The following is a 22,658-nucleotide window of genomic DNA, read 5'->3' on the forward strand; positions in this document are numbered from 1 at the left end:
GGATCCAGCTTTGTCCTTGATTGGAGGGAGGGCACTTAATCATGACACCCTGGCAGGTGGGGCGCCCACCACAGAGACAGTGGAACATGGCCCAGGGCTCACACACCGCATGTAGGAGGCCTGCAAGGGGCTGAGAAGCCAGTTGTGGCTAGGGCAAGGACAAGTGAACACTGGTGGCAGGAGGAAGGGTCTCTGGACCTTCCCTGCAGGCCAGCTGGCCTTTCCAGGTCCCCTTGGAACTCTTACCCTTCCCTCCAGGGAGCACAGGTATTTAATAAAACCTTAAGTCTCTTCTATTTTGTTTGTTTGTTTGTTTGTTTTGTTTTTTTCTGGTACCAGGAATCAAACTCATGACCTTGTGCTTACCAGGCAGGCACTGTGCCGCTGAGCTAAATCCCCAGCCCCAAAACCTTCAGTCACTTAAGAGTGGGTGGTGGTGCTTCAGCACTGTGAGGGAAGGCAGCAGTGAAGCCTTTCCTGGGAGGAGGAGGTACATGGACTCTGTAAAGATGGCCTCAGAGGGCTCCCATCCTCCCAGGTCTTGAGAGACCTGGTGGAAGTCCTCTGAAAGAGGCTGGCAGCCTCTAGGGGAAGACCCTGCCCAGCAAGTGTCGCCCCAGGCGGTAGGTTGGCACACTCTGAGTATCCTACCCTTCCACCTGCAGGTGCTGCCCTGCAGTGCTACTCTTGTACTGCTCAGATAAGCAACCAGGACTGCCAGAATGTGCAGAACTGCAGTCAGAAAGAGACCTACTGCTGGACGTCACGTGTCCGTGAGTGGCAATCTGCTGGGTTTCTTCCTTTCCACTGGCAGCTACTGTAGAACCTGGGCCTTGCATCTACCACTGTCCACCTTTGCCCATCTGCTCACTTACCCATCAATCCCCATGTGCCTGCTCAGCTTCCTATCCACCTCTCCATCCTGCATTCCCGGTGCTTAGCTTCAGGCCCCATTGCCCTGGGCACTTGGATGTGGACAAAACCTGGCTCCTGGTCTTGGACAGTTCTTGTCTCATGGCCAACCTGGGGGTGGGGGAGCTGGAGCTGCAGTTTAAAGGAGGCACGGGGTAGGAGGGAGCTGGGGCAGGCCTGGACAAGTGAGTCCCAGGACCTGTCCTCAGCCAGTGGTCACCATGCTCTCCAGGTGCCATCGGGGTCCTGAAGCTTATCAGCAAGGGCTGCACCTCTGAGTGTGTGGATGACGCAGACAACTACTACGTGGGCAAGAAAAACATCACCTGCTGCACCACTGACCTGTGCAATGCCAGCAGGGGCTATGCCCTGCAGCCAGCCACCACCGTAGGGGTGCTCACAGTGCTCATTGGCCTGCTACTGTGGGGTTCCGGGCAGTTGTAGGCTTTAGGGGCAGTGGTCCCCTAGCTCTGGCCTTCCTGGCCCAGGCCCTGAGTGCACCCCACACAGTTCTGCCCTGACCTGCCCCTCCTGTGACTCTCTCCAGGACTCCTACCCAACATCTATCCACTCCAGTGACAGGAACAGTCTGCAGCTGCCAGTATCCCAATGGGCCCTTCATCTCTGATCAGGCGTCTCCTTCTCCAGGATGCCTTTCCCTCGACCCCATCCAGGGGCTGAGCCAAGTCTGAGTGGAGCGGTTGAGAAGAGAGGGGTTGGTTGGGTAGCAGTGGGAGCTGGAGGTGAGGCCCTGGAAAGGACCTGGAGGACAGCAGCCCCCACTCAGTGGCCCTTAATAAACACCTTTTGGGTAAGTGGGAGAGAGCCTCTGTCCTTCCCCCAGTCCCTGGTATGGGTCAGATTGGGGCAGGGGCTGGGGCTATGTCTGGTATGGATGTGCCTTTGACATCAGAGCTGTAGTGCTGGCCTTGATGAGAGCAAATGTGTGGCACATGGAAGGAGAACATCCATTAGAGACCAGGAAGATTTTCTTAGGGCTCTCAGGCCTTGATATGCATCCTTGAGCATGTGCCAAGTGTCTCTGGGCCCTAGTGTTCATCTGTGGCCCTCCCTGCTGTGAGGACGGTCCCAGAACTCTCACTGGGGTACGGGGCTCCTGTTGGGAGGATGTATTAGTCAGCTTTCCCATCCCTTCGACACAATACTTGACACCCTACAATTTAAAGGAGGAGAGGTCTAATTTGACTCAGTACTTCCAGGGATTCAGTCCATGGTTGACTGGCCCCCAAGACAGAAATAACTTGGCAGAAGTGCATAGCCAAATAAAGATGTTCAGTTCATGGTGCAGAACAAGAAGCAGAACAAGGAGAACAGCCCTAGGGAGGAATGGGGCAGGTAGCAGACAGGATACTCAAGATCATGACTCCATGACACACCCAGACACACCCAGACACACCCAGACACACCCAGACACACCTAGCAATGTGCTTTGTCTGGGTGGCTCCCCATATAATCCCATTGATAGTTAAGCTTAACCATCACCCTACTACTCCCTCAGACCTCAGCAAGCCTGCTTTTCAAAACTGTTCTTCTAAGAGCTACAGATCCACAGTAAATACTCACATGCTACAAAAGGATTCCCAGGGCAGGCTACCACTTGCATACTGACCCTAAGGCCCAAACTCTGCCTTGAGCAGCCTCGTTCCACCTCATAGGTTCCTTTGGTTAAGTCTATCCGTGTCCTTAGGCTTGGGAGGCCTGGGGGAAGACATGTCTACCCCTTCCTTTCCTAATCCTGGTACTTGGCCTACCTATGCTGTGGGCCAGCTAGGGACCTGCAGTGCCACTTCCAGGGAAATAGGGAATCACAGAGGCTTAGAGAAGGGAGAAGTTTGTCGCTTGTATCGTGAACTGAACCAAGGTCAGAATTTGGTCCTGGGGCTTTGGGGTGGTAGAAGGGAGCCCAGCGGCCATGGGGCAGGAGTCATGCTGCAGATAAGCCAGGCCAGAGACCCCTGGGGTTTGAACCAGTGCCCACCTGTGTAGGGGTGGGGAAGGGTACAGCTTGATCAGGCCAGTGGCTGAGTGACCCTGAGCACTGACTGCTCCCTTCCCCATTCCAACTCCCCCATGTGCCTGACTCCCTCCCATGGGGGAGCCCTGAGCTCCAGCCTCCTGAGGCATACCACTTCCCAACCCAGCCCAAGGCATGTTCAGCACACAGACCTGGCTTCCCAGGCCCCTGTCCAGGGTCCAAGGTGGGCCTGTAATTTTAGAGTACACTGGAGAGTTGGGGGTCCCTCAGAACTTCGCATCCTTTGGGACTGCTCAGGCTGGTGTTTCCCAAGGCATTGTGTCTCCGGAAGCTGCTGACCAAGGCTTGATGAGCTTCTCTGGTGAGTGTGCAGGGCACAGCCTGGACTCTGGTGTCCTGCTGTGCTCTCCGCTGCTCAGCAGACAGTCTCAAGTGCCTGCTAGGTTCCAGGTGCTGTCCTTGGTATTCTACATAACAGGAGTCAACCAGGGTTCTGCCTGGGTTCTGGATACCCTACCGCAGTGATGGCAAACTTTTTAGTGACATAAACTTTTTAGCTTAGTGACTGAAACTTTTTAGCTTTAGGGATACAAACTGCCTACTGTGTCACATGTGTCATATGTTCACCTCCACTGCCCTATAGTCACCCCAGGCCATAAAGCCTACCAGGCAGTGCAGAAAACTCAGATAAAAATGATAAATACATAAAAAGAGCTGGGAGAACCACATAAAGCTAGGGATGAGGATCCACACTTGATCTTAGCCAAAAGGCCGAAAAGTAATGGGGAGAAGGATTCAAATGCTGACATGGCCAGGAAGGCTTCCTGGAGACCTGAGAACCCGGAAAGGGTGGTCACCCTTACTGAGCAGGACCCAGCCCATGAGGGCTCACACATAGCTACACTCTAGAGAGAGAATCCTTTTCCTTGGGGCTGACACTGCACCCAGGGCTGAAGCCCACCCAGGTCCTGCAGGATGAGCATGCCCAGGGTGAGTGGGTGTTACTAAATTGGGCATTACAGGGATAAGTGTGAGCAATGTTTGGGGAAGGCTCTGGTAGGCAATGAGTTTTCTGTCGCTGGAACTATCCAAGCAGACCCGGGACCCAAGAAATCCAGGTCCTGTCCTGCCACAGCTGCAGGTCCCAGAAGCAGATGAGCAAAGGGTGGAAACACCCCACCCTAGGACTTTTGTTGTTGTTGTTTTGCACTGAATTTCAATTACCTTGAGCAGGGTGAGGGGAAGCAGGAAAGGCAGTCACACCCTAAGAGGTAGGAGGCCAGGCCTATGGCCCAGGCAGGGGAGGAAGCATCCTTACAGCTGCAGCTTCTAGGATCTTGCGACTTACCCAGCCCAGCAGGGTCCCGTGGCTGCTCAGCCTCTGCTGCTCCACTGCCCAAGCTCTGCTAGGTGACTCCCTGAGCCTGTCCTCTCCAGACACAGGAGCCTCTAAGCCATGCAGTAGCCATTAGAAGTTGGGCTGCAGGCCTACCCCTGGTGGTGATGCCTGTCACTACCATACACAAAGGAGTCCCGGAGGAGCAAGGGGCCTGCAATAACCTCTGCCTGAAGTTCCTCTGTGTGCACAGTTATGCAGGCTCAGACAGCCCAGGCACAGGCCTTAGAAGGGGCTTTCAGGTCCAGAGCCCAGGAGGCTCCCGCTTGACTTGGACTCCTTCCAGTCCTCCAGTAAACTGCTGGTAACCCACCCCAAGGTGCCACATCCTTGTTAGCAAGCAACGTGGCCATGCTGGCGGACAAAAAGGTGCAGTTCCCTCAAACATTTAAGTGTGGAGCACCTGTCTAGTGATGGCCTGGGACACCGTGGTCAGCAGGTGCTCTGGCCCTAAGGTCCAGCAGCATGGAGACAAGCTTGTGTAATTGCACCTGTGTCAACTGGAGGTCAGCATGCCTGGGGTGAGGTGGGGGGTTGGGGTGATGGGGGATCCCCAGGGTGGAGGACCCAGGGCCTGGCCCAGGCTGGGGTCAGAGGGATCAGGGAGTGCACTCAGGCAGCCTGCAAGGCTCAGGGCAGAGTGTGGCAGTGGGATGAAACAGTAGGCAAACTGGGTGACAGGGTTACACTCAGAGCATGGTTAAAAGGCTCTAAGGACAAATCCTCAGTCCTCAGCCACCCTTCCTCAGACGGCTGTCAGAGCCCAGCAGGACTAGGCGGGGTGGTACAGGAACAAACGAGTGCAATGTTTCGGGGAGGTGCTGATAGGCAATGTGCTCCCTGTCGCTGGGGCTGTACAAGCAGATCTGGGGATCTAGGGAACCTAGATCCTGCCCTGTTACAGCCACGGAGCCCAGAAGCAAAACTGGGAAAGCAAAGAATCCAGTGTCTGCTGTTGAGGGAGACCGAGGCCAGCAGCAAAGCTGCCCAGCACAGCATGGGACGGTGGCATAGGGCTTCTTTGCTATCTGGCAGTGCTGTTCCCTGAGGCATCTCTGTGAGGGCGCTCAGGAGTGCTGCTAACTGGAGAGGGGCCCATAAGGAGCCAGGTCAGGGCGTTGCAGCCCGAGGCCTCAGAGACTCGGATCGGGCAGAACCCTGGGCGCTGCGCCTCCCGGAGCCCAGCGTTCACGGCCATCGAAGACCCTCTCGGGTCGCCCCACCCGCACCCACGAGGGAAAGGGACTGTGTGAGGACAGAGCGTGTGTGACAAGCCTGTGCCAAGGCGGACACGTAGGGCTGGGCTGCTGAGTCATTTACCCCCGCCCCCGCCCCCGCTCCCCCGCTTCCACCCGGCGCTATCTGCTCGGGTTTCCAAAGGGGGTGAAAGGGCAGAAGTGCTAGGGGTGGGCATGCTTGGGGTGCGCTTAGGGTCCTCAGGATCCTGGGAGTGGGGCTGAGTGCCGGGATGGGAGGTGTAATGAGGTTGCAGGCTGGGACTGAGGTGTTCCCGGGGAGGGGGCGGGTCCGATTCACCCTAGCCTGCCAGAAATTTGCTGGGTACCCTGACCCTGCAGGATCGGGAGGCCCAGAGCAGGGGTGTCGGGGCGCCCTGAGAACCCTTGTGTCCATTTTTCTCGCGAAGTTTGCAGCCTGGCCGGGAAGTACCGGAACCCTTAGATCATTGGACCAGCGGGCAGGTCGGTCAAGTGTTAGCGAGAGACAAGCGAGAAGCTGGCGCCCGGGGCCAGACTGCAGAAGCGGCTGACGCCCTAGTCAACCCGGGCCCGCAGCGCCTGCAGTGCTGAGTGCAGCCGCCAGGTGCCGCTATGGTGCCTAGCGAGCTCCCCCTCCCACTTCCCCTAGTCCCCTCCGCCCCCGGAAAAGCGAAAGCCCAACCCGCAGGGAACGCGGGACAGACCACCGAGGTTGCAGGGGTGGGGTCTGGGAGCAGAGGGCGGAGTTGAGGCCCGGGGAGCGCGGCCTCCGGCGTGCTTCCCCCTCTACCGGCGTAGCGAGATGGTGCGCTCCAAACGGCGACTAGCAGCGGCGCAGTGGCAGGGGTAGCACAGAGAACTGCAGTACCGCCGTCATGCTGGGGCTGCTGGTGGCTTTGATGGCTCTGGCGCTCGCCTTCTTCGCGCTGTTGGACGGCTGGTACCTGCTGCGCGTACCGTGCGCCGTGCTCAGCGCGCGCCTGCTGGAGCCTCGCGTACGGGATCTACTGGCCGAGCAGCGCCAGAGGGGCCGCGTGCTGCCCTCGGACTTGGACGTGCTGTTGCACATGAACAACGCGCGCTACCTGCGGGAAGCGGACGTGTGCCGCATCGCGCACCAGGCCCGCTGCGGCATACTCGGGGCGCTTCGCGAGTTGGGGGCGCATGCCGTGCTGGGCGCCTCTTGCGCGCGCTACCGCCGTTCGCTGCATTTGTTCGAGCCTTTTGAGGTGCGCACCCGCCTGCTGGGGTGGGACGACCGCGCCTTCTACCTGGAGGCGCGCTTCATCAGCCTGCGCGACGGCTTCCTGTGCGCGCTGCTGCGCTTCCGGCAGCATGTGTTGGGCACCTCGCCAGAGCGCGTCGTACAGCACCTATGCAAACGCAGGGTAAGCAGTCCCCTACACCCCCGGGAGGCCCCTCTGCCACCCTGTCCTTTGGGCCTAGGGCCTTCCTCAGGGGTGCCCTTTGGGGGGCCAGGGTCTCTAAGTCAGCTCTCTGCGGCCAGATTTAGCTAGCACACCTTGGTTCTATCTTCCTCTTTTCCACCTTCCTAGAGATGCCCAGGCGACGCGTTGCCCCCAGAAGGCCAAGTTCTCCTGCTGTGTGGTCTGGAGTGCTAAGCCACCCTCTCTGGTCCTTGCTTCTAAACATGGGATAGGTGCAGTCTGTTAGAGGGGCTTGTTGGGCATTCTGGGGAACCCAAGAACCCCATCAGCACAGCTTGGAGCCTAGGAACTGTCTTGGTACCTGAGTCTGGGGTTGGACTGACCCCAAGAGCTGCAAGCCTGTCTTTTCCATAGTGGGAAGAGGAGGGCCTGTCTGCCTAGCCCGAGGCCCTTCCCAGGGGCTGCTTGTGCGCGGTTGATTCCAGCTCTTGGCAACAGCAGCCCTGGGGACACCTGGGTGGCAGTGGTTGCCACAGGGCGGCTGCTGAAAGATGCCAGGGCCTGCCCGCTCCCTGGCCTCACAATCTGTCATGAGGAGCCGCATCTGAAGTGGGGAATCTGAGGCTCAGAGGCGATGGCTGGTACCCTGTGATCACAAGCGCAGCTCCCAGGCTTTCTGTCTTTGCTGAGTCAGGAGGCCTCTGAAGGGCCTGGGTCTTTCTGTCCCCACAGGGCCAGGTGTTGGGCTCCGGGCGTTCTTTCCTATGACAAGAATCCAGGAGGGGTGGCCATCAAGGTCCTCAGTGCAGGAGTTAAGAGAGGACAGGGCGTCTTTCCTTCAAGTGAGGGTGACACGTCCCAGCAGGGGCTTTCAGGTCCAGAGCCCAGGAATCCCCCACCTGACTTGGACCCCTTCCAGTCCAGTAAGCTGCTGGTGATCCAGCAGTATGGATGGGCTGGCCGGGAGTGACATGACCAGGGAGGTGGCTGGATCTGGCCATGGAAAATGGGCTGGAAGAGATGGTCCTGAGAGTCAGAGCTGGACTCAGGAGCAGAGCCTGGACTGGGCCAGCCCTGGAAGCGTGCATGTCTTAGTTACTTTTCTCTCATTGTGGAGACAAAATAGCCGACACCCAAAGTTAAAGGGGGAAAGTTTTATTTAGCTCACAGTTTGTAGAGGTTTCAGTCCATAACTGGCTGGCTTGGAGGCGCAGTGGTGTGGCAGACAAACATTGCAGAGAAGAAATAGTTCATTGGGGGCAGAAGGTAGCAAAGCAAGCAAGGGACCTTAGCGGCTTCTTTCTGCCCCTTTTATACTCTTATCTAGGCTACTCAGTTAGGGTGGTGCTAAACAAATCCGTAATCTGATTAGTAATCGAACTCCCTTAATCCCAGCTTCACATACCCTAGACTCAGCCACCTCTGAAAAAACCGCATCTATGACCACATGAGGCTTTGGGGGACATCTAGACACAAGCCATATAGTGCAGTCCCTCCTCATCCCAGTCTGACATGTGGCCGCTGGCTGAGGTCGGATGGCCATCTGCCTGGCCTCCTCTCATTCTGTGGTTTGCAAAACTGTGGAACCTCCAACCCCTCAGGGTGCCTGGGGTCTTGGGTGAAGGGAGGACGGGGCTGGGTGGCTCCCACACTGCCCTCTCTCAGCCCGAATCCCTGCCCTTCCCAAGGCAGTTGGGGCCCTATCACCTCGTCAGCAGACTTCCGTCTGGTTCTGGGAATTCAGAGACCTCACACAGGATGCCCTGGTGAGGCAGGGCTGGGATGGGGACAGTGTGAGCTCACAGGACCTGGGAAGCATAGGACAGGCATCTGGGAGGGGTTTCTGGAGGGTCGCCGGGGCTGAGGGATGGTATGGGCAGAGGCCTGGCTAGGTCCTGCTTGCTTTGCCCCTCACTCATCCCATAGCAGGTGCCCAACAGAGCCTTACCCTCTTGCCCTGCTGCAGGTGGAGCCCCCTGAGCTGCCAGAAGATTTGAAGCACTGGATCACCTACAACGAGGTCAGCAGCCAGCTGCTCCGTGCTGAGAGTGGGCTCAGCAAGGACATCAAGGCCCAGTGACTGCTGCCTCCAATCTACCCCACCCTACCTCTCAGCTCCAGCCTCAACCTGGGCACTGATGGCCGCCCACCCGAACTGTCAGTTGGCTGTCCTGCGGAACCAGTGTGCTCGGCCAGACTCCTAGCTGCAGTAGCCTTGTGCCAGTCCAGCCACCTTCACCTGCTTGACCGTCTCTTTGCTGGGCCCTATGCTGGGCTGGGGAGCGGCTGGCTTGAGCACTTTGACCCAGCTGTGTTCCCTAGCGGGAGCCAGATGAACAGAAGGGGAACAGGCAGGGACCAGGGCAGGCCCGGGGCTCTCCAGGGCTGGCTCTCGGGCCTGAACCTGACTCAGAGACAGCAGGGCTTCTGAATGCTCAGAGCCAACTTGCCACACCACTCCCTGTGGCCTCTGGTGAGGGCAGGGAACCCTGCAGTGGAATCAGAGACGGCAGAGGGACAGGAGCACCTGGAAGGAGGACTGACTTGTGCTCGCACCGCAGCACAGTTCTGCAAGGTTCCCTTGTACAGAGTTGGCCTCTACTACCTCTTCTGTCAGGGTAGGCAAGAGGACAGGCCCCTGGGACTTTCGGCCAGGAGGGGGTCACATGGCACAGGGGGTCCTGAAGGGGCAGTAGGCTTCCCCGCTGGTGCCCAAGTCGGGATAGAGCTGGTGGGGGCTTTTATCTGCCTGTGCCTATTAAGACTGCTGTGTGACCTCAGGCTGGACCCTACCCTCTCTGGGCCCCTCAGGCCTTTCATTCCTAGAAGATGTGCCTCCCCAACACCTAGTCCTGCTCTGAGGCCACCTCCTTGGATGGGAGGGGTCTTTTTGGCCTTCTGTGTTGTACAGGCCCCTGCCCATTGCCTGGCCAGCCTCTGCCTGCTCCAGGGGACTGCCCTGGCAGCTGATCTCAGGACCCCTGATGATGTTGGGAGGGCCGCTGCTCCTGCCAGTGTCCCCCCTTACAGGTGGGGAACCCCGGCCTGGAGCAGTCCACAGCTGCTGAGAGCCAAAGGCTGAGTGGGGCCAGCCTGAGGCTCTGCCAGTGCCCCCAACTCTCCCTGCTCAGGGCCATTGCCTCTGCCTGTGCCCCTCTTGTGCCCACGGCAGGGCCTGCCCTGTAGCCCCAGCCAGAGCTTCAGTGGTGCCGGCTCCACACCCCTACTCTGCTCTTGCTTTAGTGTCCACATGGGGAAGTTGCAGTCTTTGTTCAAAGCACACGATTAAAGATTTTGAAAGTGCACTTGTGATAGAAGGTCCTCATTCTGAAACCTCCCCGCCCACAGTAGGAGCCCATTCCCAGGAATGTTTTCTGTCCAAGTTTGTTGGGCTTCCTTGAACCTCGGACTTATCTCTGTCTCAAAGAATGAGACACTTAACCTGGAAAGGAGAGGTCCAAAGTCCTCAGCTGGCCTGTCTTGGCCCAGGATTCCCCTTCCTGGGGGTTCCAGGGCAGGGCAGGGACCCTGGCTCCTGCAGTCATGGGGTGGGGTGGAATTGCAGTTGGAGCAGAGACTTGGTGACAGGAGGGGACAGAAAGCATAGGGGACATAGGACAGACCCCTCCAAGGTGGGGAAGTGGGATCCCAGGACAAAGTGGTGAGTTTGGTCACCTGGTGCAGGGGCTCCAGCAGGGGTGGTAGGCTTCCCTGCCCAGGCTCCGCCCAACCATCCCCAGGGCCTGGAGGGGGCCTTTGGTGAGGTGAGTAGGCCTGGAGCGGGGAAGTACCTCACACAAGTGCTCTGGGAGGCACCCGGGAAGGGTGGCTGCAAGACCCCGTCTTCCTGCCTCCTGGCTCTGGCACTGCCCCAAGCCTGTGGCACGTGGGGATCCACTGGGATCGTCTTTCCCTTCCTCTAAGGGGCTTCCGGAGCGGCTATGGTTTCAGGCACAGAGGGCACAGGGGCTGGGCGCAGACGGACTAAGAGGCAGGACAATCGGCGTGCGGCTGGGGATTGCAGGGCGCGGCACCAACAAGGACACATTTCCTAGTGGGACTGCAGAGAGTGGCCCCAAATGGCTGGGGACACCTGGAGAACGGGGCGTGCCTGCGAAGCTGCAGGATGAGGAGTTTGGGTCCTGCCAGGCACCGCGCGAAGGTGCCTGGATCTGGAAGGGTGTGACGCCAAAACAAGGAGTTATGGGCTTAGCTGCGGGATTGAGATAAATTCGTCGGCGCGCGTGCACAGGGGCAAGTAGGCGTCTCCGAGGCCAACCACAGGCAAAGCTTTCCTGGCTCCCTGTAGCCCCCGCGGGGATAGAGATCGCCGCCTAGGTGGGGCAAGCGGGATCCTTGTGTGCCTGCAGTGTGCGGCTGGAGCGGGATCCTTGCGGCGCCCTCTGCTGGCCGCGCCTTTGCACTGCTGAGCTCCCTGTCTCAGCGCAGCCGCCTCTGCAGTGTTCTCCTCAGTCCTTCAGGTGGTGATATCTGCTCACTCACTACCCTGAGGCTGCGGCCCTGACCTCTTGACTCCAAACCCAGGGCCAGTGGTCTCTCTGGAAGTCTAGCCATAACCCAGAAGGCCCCGTCTGGGGGGAACTGCAGGTGGGGTGGGCCCAGGAGCATGCTTTAAGGGAGACCTGTCAGGCAGCACCTGCTCCCAAGGATGCTGGTTCCTGGGGAAGGGAGCTCGCTCAGCGTGGCCTCTGGGCCTTGGGGAAGGAGGAGCTCTCACGGGGAAGGGATCCTCACCGCCATTCTGGTTACTCCGTGTCCAGCAGGTCTCCCAAACTGGCCAGCCACTGCGTGAGGCACATTGCTTGCACCCCCAGCAGCAGCAGGTAGTGGGGGAACCCCAAGGCCAAGGCCCAGTGGCCTCTGAAGCTCGAGGTCCCAAGATCTGCTGGCCAGAATCTAGACAGTACCCAGCTCCCTGGTAGGAGCTTGGGCCTCGGAGGGGCATTGGGGTCCCTCAACCGTTGCCACGTCTCACGGCAGGTAAAGCATGCGTGGAGGGGGAAGAATGGGTTTGGAGGCAAGATCTGAGGTTCCTAAGGACCCTGGGCCCCTGCATGGGGCTCAACCCCTGCACACACACTGCTCCCTCCATCCTCTCTGAGGCCTTTGGGGCCAGCCCTGGCTGTGGGGTCTGGGAGTCAGCTGGCAGTGGCCACAGTCTCATCTGATTTCCCCTGCTGTCCCCAGGGTACAGGCAGGCTATTGCCAGAGGGCGTAATGGGTTGGTGGAGGTGCACACACCCCAGGCAGACTCAGGCAGGGGGCAGCCAACCTGAGCTTCCCTGTGCCTCCTGCTCTCCACCTTCCTTGTTGCAGCTCCATTGACCTTGCCAGGCTGGGCAGAACCAGACAGCCCACTCCTGGGAGAAGCCAGATCTCAATTCAGCTTACTTTCTACTCTAGGGTGGGGTAACCTCCCGGGTTTCAGGGGAGACTCTTGCAGGGAGGGTTAAGGCTCCTGGGGTAGCAACAGGTCCTGGGCTGAAGCATGGGCTGTGTTGCAGGAAGGGTGGCCCAGGCAGCCCCTGTCTCCCCATCTGGGAAATGGTTCCATAAGGCCCTGGGTGAGAAGGAGCTCAGGTGCCTGGAACATTCCAGGATTCAACCCAGCTATCCTGAAGGTCAGCTCTGTGGGCTGTTAGTGCCCAAGAAGGACAGAAGTCTCCATCCATGGTTTATTTATTTTCTACAAGCTTAGGAGCAGAGTAAGTGGCATGAGGCCCAAGGAGGTCCAGTTACAGAGGGAGGCAGAGGAGACCACAGGCAGTGTGAGGCCCTGTCAAAAGAGAAGGTGTCCGAGGTGCATGGCTTCCAGAAAAGCTACAACCCAGCTATCTCCCCTGTGTTGCAGAGGTCACGGAAGCAGCAGAAGACAGGATGGGCAGCCCCGATGCTGTCGGGGTCAGTGGCCAGGCAGGATCTGGAGCAGGAGCGGGTCACCATGGGGCTCTGGTTGAAGGGGTACTCTGCAGGGTGGATGGGCATCGGTGCCTGGTTTGCACGTCCTCCTCCCAATGCCCTTGACCACTTACACTTTGATTTTGCCCCTCCTGCCCCCTCCAGCACCACCTACATTTCCCATCCCAGTCTGGTCCATACCTGCACCCCGCAACTATGACATGTTTATTAATAACAGCACCAGTGCAGTGCCTCTTGGAATAGTGGCAGTGCTGGGCCTGAGATAGGAGTACCCTGTCCCCAGGCTGTGGTAGAAGACTCCTACCCTTACCCTGCCAGTTTGGGGCAGAGCTGGGGCAGAGCTAGGGCGGGAGCCATTGCCAGTGCCTGGTGCAGGATCCCTGAGGTGCTGTGCCTCCTACACGCAGTCACTCCCTCTGAGCTGGGGAAGACCCAACCCAGCTCTTCCGGTCCCTCCACCTCCAAGGCAAGGGGAGCAATGGTGGCTTGCCCAGCCTCACCTGCCTCCACCTTCTCCAGGGTGGTCTTGCAGGCTGTGTCCTCCAGCGTGCAGTAAGTGATGTTCTTGCACAAATGAATGGGTGTGGGCCGGTCACAGGAGTAGCATCTGAAGGCCTCACCTGGACCAGGGGTAGGGGCAGAGCCTCATCACCTGGCCTCAGAGCCCCATGCTGGAGCAGGAGTAAGGGGCTGGAGGTGACCTGCTGAGGTCCTTCAAGGTGCAGTTGGCGAGCTGACACACCACTGCCCAAGCCTGTCTTGCTTTCTGGAGAATGGAGCCGTGACTGCTGCCTCAGGGTACAGTTCACCTCTAGAACCCAGGAAGCCCAGGAAGAGCCTGAAGGATGCCCTCCATCAAAGACTCCAGCAGCCCTCCCTCTAGGAGCTGGCACACTCCAGGGCAGGTTGCCCCCTTCCTGCCACTCACCATAGAGCACACTCCAGGCTGCCAAGAGCAGTAGCTGCATGGCCCAGCGGGAGGTCATTCCGGATGTGCAGGAGTTGGGAGCAGCTGGCTCCATTTGGGGATTTGTACCAGCCCTTGTAGCTCCGCTCCTGGGCGTTGGTGGCAGAACTTGTGTGACTCAGTAGGGCAGCCTGGAGCAGAAGGGTGAGGGCCGTCCAGACTGTGGGTGGTGCCGTGTCATGGTGAGAACTGTGTCACTCAAAGGATCTCAGGAACAGGACCCCTCTACAGCCTCCTTGGGACCCCAGTGTGAGGACCAAGCCCTCCTTTCCATTGGCATACCTGCATCACAGGGACCTCACTGCTCCCCAGACACCCTGTCTTCCTGGGATAGCCCTCCACCTGTAGCCTCTGACAAGCCCCCTCACACCCCAGTTCTGCCTTCTTGGACTTCCTGAGGGCCACATGGCTGTCAAGATCCAAGTATAAGGAGTCACCTGGTTGGCCAGGGACCAAGAGTGGTTTCTTGCATACTAAGACTGTCTACCTGGTCTTCACCCACACACACCAACAAAATGAGGCCAGGCCAATGTGGAAAGGGTTAGCCTGGGGAAATAGGGTGGCTGGGGATGCTGTGGCCTCTCATCGTGGCCAGTCCCCTCCCTGCTAATGGCCTTTACCATGAGCTGCTTGATTTTAGGCCCCTAATGACAGGGCTCTCCTTACCCTCTGGCCCCAAGGCCTGACAATTTTCTCTGACCTTCTCACTGCACACCATCCCACACACACGCCTTTTCCTGTGCTAGGCCTCTTACAGTGTAGAAATACCATCTTGATGCCTCAGATCTTCCCCATCCAGGCGCTCCTCCTCCATAGCCCTTCCCAGATCAGTCTTTGGTGTCTTGTTTTCCAATGTTCTGATGGGTGGTTTTGTGGCTGGAGAGATGAGTAGGCTGTATGGATGGTTAGACTGATGGGTGGAAGGATAAATGGATGGGGAGAAGGATGGAGAATGATATTTGGATGGACAATGAGAGAGTGGATGAGTGTGGTGAGGGATGAATGAATGGGAGAACATATAGATGGATGGATGGAGGGTGGATGGATGAATGGGTGGACAGAGGAAGGGGTAGGTGCCTAGAAAAATGGGGGTAGATGTGTAGATGAATAGATCAATGGACGGGCCTAGTGGGCTCTGTGGAGGGCTGGTGAGTGGGCCCAGCTCTGGCATGGAAGAGTCACACTCTGACCTTGAAACTAGATGAGGTGCTGGAAGGAGCTCTGGGCTGGCACCTACAGGCCCAAGTTTTTCTCTTGTCCTTGCAGCTCTCCACGTACGGCCTTGGAGCGGCCCCCTTATCCTGCCAGACTTTTCCTGCTTGTAGGTTGCAAGGGTGGAAGTGACCTGGCTTTGTGGGCTGAGGCGAGTTTTACAAGCCTTCTCACGAAAGGAAAAGAAGGGCATGGTTTGCAAAGGGAGAGGCTGGTTACTACAAATCACATAATTGGGCCATACACGGGGCAGTGCATGAACAGCATCCGGGCTGCTTCATCCCTCGGGCTCAGTCCACAGACATGCCCAGACATTAGGAGAGGAGACAGGGAATGCCTGTTTTTGGAGTGTGGTAGGCTGAGCCCGGCTGTGGCTACACCTGGCCTCCCATGTGACCTGGGTGTGCTCCTGAGGCACTTACTCTAGTTTCCCTTTCTCTCATCTGGAACCTGGGCAAAGGAACATCTGCCCCAGAGGACGACTGTGAAAACTAGCGAGTGGCACTGTAAGCTCCCCGCAGATCAGAGAGCAAATGTGCTTGGAGCCTGGGGGCAGGTGGCTGGGCAGGTCACAGACACTGGTGTGCTGCTAGTTGAGGCTGTCTGGAAGAGGCCGCTTGCCCTGGATTTGAAGAACAGGGAAGTCCTTAGAGTCTGGGTGGCAGGGAGGCTGCTGGATGGAGTGGCAACCAGGAGAGGGTGCACATAGCCAGAACTTTTGCAGGCAGAGCGGGCACCACCTCTGAGCCCAGCATCCAATCACCAGGTATTAAAGCAGCACTATCCCCAGCTATCTGGGTCAGGGAGCACCTGTCAGTACAGGATTTATGCCCTACTTGGACAGCTACCTTCCTATCCTCCCACCTCTGTGAGTCCGTGCCCTCCCCCCAGGACCCAGGTGTGAACCAGGAGACCGTGGTTGAGTCCAGTGTGTGTGACACAGAGAGGGCAGCTCACATCACCAAGTCTGGAAGTACTTGCCTAAAGCCCCAAGCCCTACATCTGGGGACAGGGCTATTCTACAGGCCCAGGTGAGCCCTGGCCCTGCCAGTTGCTTATGGTGTGACCATTGGCAAGTCATTTCTCCTTTGTGAGCTTGTGTCTACTCTGTAACTGGGATGATGGTTATTTCTACTCCTCGGGGTTGCTGGGCACCTGAAATGAGGGGATATGTGCAAAAAATGCCCAAGCCATGCAATAGTGACAGTAGAAATGCACAGGGGCTCTGATGGGGTGCCCTCAAGTCCTGTCTCCTACTGCCTGACCATCATGGTGGCACAGAAATTTCAGGGCTCTCCAACCCTGGTGAAGCACTGAAGCAATCCCCAAGATGAAGCCACACCTGTTTCCTCCTACCTAGCTGACCATTGCCCAATTCCCACGAGCCCCAGTCTTCTACCAGGTCAACTTGTCAGACTCTGGGAGCCTGTTTCCTCTTCCTTGGCCACCTACGAGTGCCTCCACTTAGAGGCACTGGCTCAAATGCAAATTACATCTGGCTCTTCCCAGAACCCTCCCTGGCTCTCAGCTGCCTTTAGGATACAGTCAAAGCCCCAACCTCACCATGGCACTAAATGCGCCACACTTCCTGGACTAATGCCTGGGTCAGACATCACCTGGCATTCCTTTAAGAACCCTTCACCTAGGCCTGGCTATGCTAACTATTGAGAAGAATTTATTGGTAGATGGAGGGAGGGATGGGTGGATAGATGCATGGACGGCTAAATGAATAGAAGATAGGTGGGATGGGTGTGTAGACGAATGGATAACAGAATGGATGAGACGGATGGATATATGTTTGATAGATATGAGGATAAATGGTATGATGAGTGGATGGATGAAAGGATGGAGGACATATTGGATGGGTGGGTTGATGGATGGATAAATGTATGGATAATAGGGCAGGTGGATGAATGGAAGAATGAGTGGGCAGAAGGATGAATGAAAAGATTTAGAATGAGTGGAGGGTAGAAGGATAAAAGGGCAGATGGGTGGATGGGTGGTATTAAAGGTATCTAGGTAGTTGAAGACATGGGGTTGATGTTTCTTTCAAGGAGATCTAAGACAGTGCTGTCTGTGGCGCAGGCTAAACTGTCATAGAACTCAAGTTGCACTTTCCCCAGGGTAAAAATGTCCTGTGGCCTCTCTGACAGAACTTTTTAGCACAAGGTTGGATAGCCCTGGGTTGGAAAGCTTATTTCCTTCTTGGGGAATCCTCTACCCTTTGGAACAGATCTATCTCAGTCATTGTTCCTTTGAAGTCAAATTTGCCCCAATGACACCACTGCCTCCTGGTCCTGGACCTGGGTCCAGGCTGCAGAGCCAGACACACATTTACCACTACAAACAACAGCAGGGTGAAGCCCTTGCATGACTTGACGTGTGGAGCCTGAGGTTTTGGGCCACAGAGAGGTATTCAGTGATTCTCTCAGGTCTAGCTGCTGACTGGACAGTGTGCTGGGGTAGGGAGAGAAGATTCAGGGAAATAGGAGGTAAATGGCTGAGCCATACAGGGAGTCTGGATGGGGGCTTGAGTAGGGGTTGCCAGTGGACACGGGCAAGAAAAGTCCTGCAGCAGGTGGGTAATGCCGTTGCTGAGGAGTGCTGGCCATGGTGAGCTCCAGAAGGCCACGTCGTCATCTTCCTCAGCAAGATGGCCACTTCCCCCTGCTCACGTTGGGGTAGAATGCAAGGCCCCCTGAGACAGGTAGGGATCTGTGGAGGCCATAGAGACACACTATGGGCTCCTTTTGGCCCTTGGAGGCTAGTGCTGGTTCCAGCCTCACCCTGACCCATGTCCAGGCTGGCCATGCAGGTTTAGAGCTCCCACCTAGGGGTGCTGATGCAGGGTGATCACCCCTGAGCTGGGCAGTCATAGTTGTCATCTCAAGTGAGGATCTGTTTGCTGCTCAAGGCAAGAGTGAGGCCAGAGACCAGGGACACCAATCCTGATTTTAGAAACAGGTGACGGGTTCTGGAGCTGGCAGGTCCCAGGAAAGGAGGGGAGTCCACCCCATCAACCAGCCCAGGGATCTGAGTGGCCTGGGCCACCAGGACCTGGGCTCAGCTCTTCCTTTCCCCACCTGCCCCGAGATCCATTTCCAGCCCAAATTTGGGCAGCTGGCTTCTTTCTTCTCCAACAGACTAAGTCCTGTCCTGTTTCCTATAGGTCATGGAGCTATTTGGGCCTCCACATAGGTGAGGCCCTGGTTCAGGTTGGGACCTGCTCCAAGTACCTCTTTCTGCCCCACTTCCCCACCCACGAGGCTCAAGGACTCAGGCTGAAGCAAATCCAGAGCAGGACCAGGTCCCCAAAAGGGAGGCTCATAGCCCATGAGGCTGAGATCAAGGATAGAGTTCTAAAGCTTGGTCCTAAAGCCTCACATACAGCCTGTGCCAGGGCACATACCATGAACTCAACCCCTTCCCCTGTCACACACTGAGCCTTTACTCTGGTTACAGATTAAACCTGATCCTTGGTTCTGGACTGAGCCCTGCTCCCTGGTCATAGACTGAGCCCAGATCTTGATCATAGGCTGAGGATTGACTGAAAGTCACAGATGGACCTGGTCTCCAGTGCCTGGGTAATACATGTGTTTTGTAGGGTGTGATGTGATGACAGGACCACATCTCCCAAAACTCAGAGTCACAGAACCACATGGAGGCACTCAAGTCAGCACTAGACATCTCAGCCTCCTAGGTACCCCTACTCTGGAAGGATGCTGCTGTTCTGCCCCCAGGGATCCCCAGACAGTTGTCACCTGTGCTCCAGGGCTGGTGGTGGCACTCACTGGGCTGTGGGAACCCTGGCTCTCCCCAGTCCAGCTGGTCCAGGACTGCAGAGCCACATGGGTAGCAAGTCCTGCCCATAGGAGGCAGAAGAGGGGAGCTCCTGGGTCCCAACAACTGGGGGCCCCCTGGCCTCTTCCTCCAAGCAAAGGAGCTTTATCTGTGGTGCTTGGCCATGAGACCCTCACCCCAGGACAGAGCCTCCTCTATCCAAGAGCAAGAAACACTTGGTGGGGGTAATGGCTGATGGGCAGGGCCCCTGGACTCAGGGTTGTGGGCTGGAGCCATGCGAGAGAAGTGCCTAGCCCATCCCACCTTGGCTGGAGGCCACCTCACCCAGGGGCCGGCGAGGGGAGGTAGAGACAAGGTTGGCTAGGGTCTGCAGGTTTAAAGAGAAAAGGCAGATGCCAAGGGGGCCCTGGCAAGTGGTTTTCTCCTTGAGTCGAACCTCTGCCCACCCAGGCCAGACTCCCCTCACAGTCTGAGGGCAGAGATCTTCCTGGTGTGGGTAGCTGTGTAGCCCTGGTGACACAGTCGTCTTTGCTAATGGGGTGGAACTTAAACCCATTACAGGAGATAGGAGAGATAGAGGAAGGAGATGGGGCTGAAATCAGACAGGTAGGAGGCCCCTCCCTGCCCCAAGGTGGATCTGTGCCCAGAAAGGAGACTCAGGAGGCGGTGCAAGAGGTCCTGCTTTTCTTCAAGGCATCAGGGGATGGGGTTGGAGGAAGAGGGGCAGGCTGGCTTAGAGCCCAAGGTCCACGAGGTGGGCAAGGGCAAGGGCAAAAGCAAGGGCCAGGCTCCGGGTATCACCCAGGGCAAGGGCCCTGCCCACGTTGCACAGGTCAGCATTGCAGCAGGAAACAGGCCAGGTCTGGCCAATGCCATCCACATCTGACGGCTCACACTTGTTGGAGCAGGACTTGGTCACTGTCGAGTCCCCCAGAAAAGGGTACACTGTGGGCACAGGAGCACCAGCTGTAAGGGCTGGTCCTTTTCTGCCTCCAAGCCCCAGTCCCAGAGCTACCTGCTTTGGGTCACCCATCGCAGCGGGCTCTGTTCCCGCATGCTGATGTGCCAGGGACACGTGAGGCTTCTTGCCTTTGGATCCCTTGCTTGGAGGTGATTTCCACCCAGTGCAGGTAACACCAAGCTGCAAGTAAGCCACCCTTCCTGGTGACTCCCAGCCCAGCTGGAGGGCCCTTGCACTAAAACAGGTAAGGAGGGAAGGAGGCAGAAGGGACAGAGTGGTAAGGCCAACCACAGGGATAGACAGCCTTTTCTTGGAAGTAGGTAGGACGCGGGCTGTACTCGTAGGGGAGGTTCCAGCAGGGCAGGCCCTGACCCCGACCACCCAGTGCCTACTGACCAATATCCAAAGAGTAGAGTGTGGTCTTGCACATGGTGTCATTGGCATTGCATTCGGTGACGGTGATGCACCTGGATACGGCCGTGGGTTCATGACAGGTGTAGCACTGCAAGGCCATCACTGAGAGAACGATGAGGGGTTGGTGGGTCAGGCACCCCCCCCCCCCCCACCCAGAGACAGTCTTTCAGTGATCATTACCCTGTCCCAGAGACCCCATTCTGAAAGGACAGTGACACTAGCCAGTTTAATAAAGACATCTACTTCTCACCGGCAGGATGCTTTTGGGCAGAGCCCCAACCGTGGGACCCCAGGGGCCTGTCTGACTCCCGCTAGCCCAAGCGGGAGGTGTGAAAGTTTGAGCGCAGCCTGGGAAATTTAATGAGTTAGTGAGACTGTCTCAAAATTAAAATAAAGTGGAGTGGTGGTGCTGGGAATGCAGCTCGGTGTGAACGCCCTGGGTTCAGTCCCCAGGACCTCCAAAACAAACACCAGAAAGGCCAGCCTGGCCCCTTACCTGGGAGGTGGCTGCCTTCCGGCTCTCACGGAGCCCCAGGCCCATCCATTCTGCCTACACCTGCTCTCCCTTTCTTCCCTCCTTAGACCTGGCTGGAGGGAGGCTGCTCCCCCAGCCCTGCCCGCTCCCCTTCCAGGCTCCCCTTCTGGACAGGTGAAAGTTAGCAGCTGGGGTTTGCTGGGAAGCAGACCCAGCTCACAGCACAAGTCCCCTTCAGTCCCCAGTGCCCCACTGCCCCGTCCCTCAGCCCTCACCGAGTTCCCCGTGAGCAGCCAGGGCCAGAACCAGCAACGCCAGCCATATCCCCTGCATGGCTCCTCTTCTGCTGCCCGGTTGATGGCCAAGTGCGGTGGTCCAGCAGGTTGGCTGAGCAGATTAGTGGGATCTGGTTTCCCTAGGGCGGGGGCAGAGACCCCGCCCAACCCTGGAGCCTCTCCCCTCCTCTTAAACACTCTGTCTTCCAGGCACTCCGGCCACTTTCTGACTCTGGTCCACCCCTCCTCCCTGCCCTTCCTCATTCCTCTTCCAGCTGGGGCCTGACCCTTCCTCCCAGGCCTGGTCTGGTCCCACACTCCTCCCACTGGAGCCCTCCCTTTTGCAGCTCCCTGCTGGGGACCCTTCTTGAATCTTCACCCCTCCCCTCAGCTTCCTCTTCCCTCTGCCAGGGCATGTCCTGCTGCCAGGAAGGAGCAGTGGAGGTTAGGGTCTCTCCTGCTAGATTCTTGCGTCAGGGATTCCTCCGTTGTGAGCCCCTACAAGGCAGACTCATGGTCCACAGCCATGCGTTGGCATCTCCCCAAAATGATCTGGCCCACCCAGCTCCTTTGAAACAATTAGAGCAGAGTGGGGAGGTTGTGGGTTCAATTGCCCCTCCCCTCCAGCCCAGAGTTTGTTCAGAGGCTTAAGCAACAAAGACAGAAAACTGCTAGGCCAACAGGGAAGGCTAGGGATGGAGGTCGAGGTGTGGAGGGCCCAGGGTCTCCTTGGAAACACTAATCCCATTGTCCCCTACAGGTCAGCCCTCGCCCTGCCCATGAACACACCTCAGTCTCTAATGGGTCCGAAGCAGCCTCAGGCAGGACTTTTCTGGCCCCATTGCTGGAAAGAAAATTGAGGAAGTTCCTTGCCTTTGGGAAACAGTTGAATTTGGGTGCTAATGACTCCTGGCTGACCAGTCCTGGCACCCCACAGTACCTGGTCACCCCTGCTCAAGTCTTCCCTAATGGTCAGGCCACAGTCTCACTGGGCTGGCTCAACTCCACAAAGTCTAGGCATCCAAATATCATTCCTGGGCTTTGTTCTTGCTCCCCCTGCTGCGGGGAATGCCCTTTCCTCCTGCCCCTCCAGTGGTGTGGAGACCCCATACCCCTTTTATGGCCCCTAGGCTTCCTTGCTAGGTCTTTACCCCTGGCATAGGCTGAACCCTTGTCTTTCTGGTGCTGGGCAGGACCAAGAGTGCTTGGGGTTGATGTGTGGGGTCCAGGTTTCCTCCAAACACAGTACGTGTCAGAGACGACCTACTGGATTTTATTTTTCCTCACAACTCTGGAGGGTCACAAACTAATGAGTTTTAGTTTGAATGAAGAAACTGGCTCTAATCTCTCATAAGGAGGGAACTTCGTGAGCACATTTACCCTAAAGCTAGGAGAAAAACCTCACTTGTGGGATTCCAAGACCATTCCAAGATCATGGAGAGAAGCCACTGATTCAAAAACACCGAGGATTTTTTCCACTCAGTCTTTTAAAAAATATTTCATGTATTTTAATGAAATCTAGATACAGGTACTATATTTAAAACATTTAAGTTAAAGCAGTTTGTTTCATCAAATGAATAGTATAACAATCTGAATAAATCAATCCATCACAATACAAAACAAAACAGAACAAAAAAAAAAAAAAAAAAAAGAAACTGGCTCTGAGAAGCTAATTGGCTTAGGCAGGTCACCTAGTTAGCCGGC

At 57.0% G+C, this 22,658-nt stretch overlaps 3 protein-coding genes across 5 annotated transcripts in view; 2 read left to right on the forward strand and 1 right to left on the reverse strand.

Annotated features, from left to right (window-relative positions):
• Psca (prostate stem cell antigen) overlaps positions 1-1,844 on the forward strand; it is a 4,532-nt gene extending 2,688 nt beyond the window's left edge. The window contains exons 2-3 of the mRNA XM_005395732.2: positions 666-773; positions 1,145-1,844. Coding sequence (XP_005395789.1) covers positions 666-773; positions 1,145-1,356 — 320 coding nt within the window. The 3' untranslated portion in view covers positions 1,357-1,844. The remainder of the gene's footprint in view (positions 1-665; positions 774-1,144) is intronic.
• A 3,857-nt stretch (positions 1,845-5,701) lies between these two features.
• Them6 (thioesterase superfamily member 6) lies at positions 5,702-10,214 on the forward strand. Its single transcript, XM_005395736.2, has 2 exons — positions 5,702-6,909; positions 8,876-10,214. Exons 1-2 carry the CDS (start codon positions 6,397-6,399, stop codon positions 8,987-8,989), a joined length of 627 nt encoding a protein of 208 aa, XP_005395793.1. The 5' UTR covers positions 5,702-6,396; the 3' UTR covers positions 8,990-10,214.
• A 2,377-nt stretch (positions 10,215-12,591) lies between these two features.
• Positions 12,592-21,181, reverse strand: Slurp1 (secreted LY6/PLAUR domain containing 1). 3 transcript variants are annotated; one of them, XM_005395737.2, is made up of 4 exons: positions 20,187-20,235; positions 13,778-13,976; positions 13,350-13,469; positions 12,592-12,896 (listed from the first exon to the last, which is right to left on the reverse strand). In XM_005395737.2, exons 2-4 carry the CDS (start codon positions 13,869-13,871, stop codon positions 12,751-12,753), a joined length of 360 nt encoding a protein of 119 aa, XP_005395794.1. In that variant the 5' UTR covers positions 13,872-13,976; positions 20,187-20,235; the 3' UTR covers positions 12,592-12,750. The 3 variants fall into 3 exon arrangements, with proteins under 3 accessions (XP_005395794.1, XP_013375523.1, XP_005395795.1); XM_013520069.1 differs by lacking the exon at positions 12,592-12,896 and adding an exon at positions 20,955-21,181 and having other exon boundaries at positions 13,379-13,469; positions 20,187-20,306; XM_005395738.2 differs by lacking the exons at positions 12,592-12,896; positions 13,350-13,469; positions 13,778-13,976 and adding exons at positions 19,501-19,774; positions 20,955-21,181 and having other exon boundaries at positions 20,187-20,306.
• Between the last annotated feature and the right edge of the window lie 1,477 nt (positions 21,182-22,658).

This window comes from Chinchilla lanigera, unplaced genomic scaffold (assembly GCF_000276665.1).
Source record: "Chinchilla lanigera isolate Chin_1 unplaced genomic scaffold, ChiLan1.0 scaffold00053, whole genome shotgun sequence".
NCBI lineage: Eukaryota > Metazoa > Chordata > Mammalia > Rodentia > Chinchillidae > Chinchilla > Chinchilla lanigera.

Coding starts and splice junctions, on each gene's coding strand:
- Them6 (XM_005395736.2), top strand. CDS start 6,397: ATGCTGGGGCTGCTGGTGGCTTTGATGGCTCTGGCGCTCGCCTTCTTC. Junction 6,910..8,875: donor AGCACCTATGCAAACGCAGG/GTAAGCAGTCCC, acceptor GCCCTGCTGCAG/GTGGAGCCCCCTGAGCTGCC.
- Slurp1 (XM_005395738.2), bottom strand. CDS start 21,012: ATGCAGGGGATATGGCTGGCGTTGCTGGTTCTGGCCCTGGCTGCTCAC. Junction 20,307..20,954: donor GGCTGCTCACGGGGAACTCG/GTGAGGGCTGAG, acceptor TCGTTCTCTCAG/TGATGGCCTTGCAGTGCTAC. Junction 19,775..20,186: donor ACTCTACTCTTTGGATATTG/GTCAGTAGGCAC, acceptor CTGTGCCCACAG/TGTACCCTTTTCTGGGGGAC.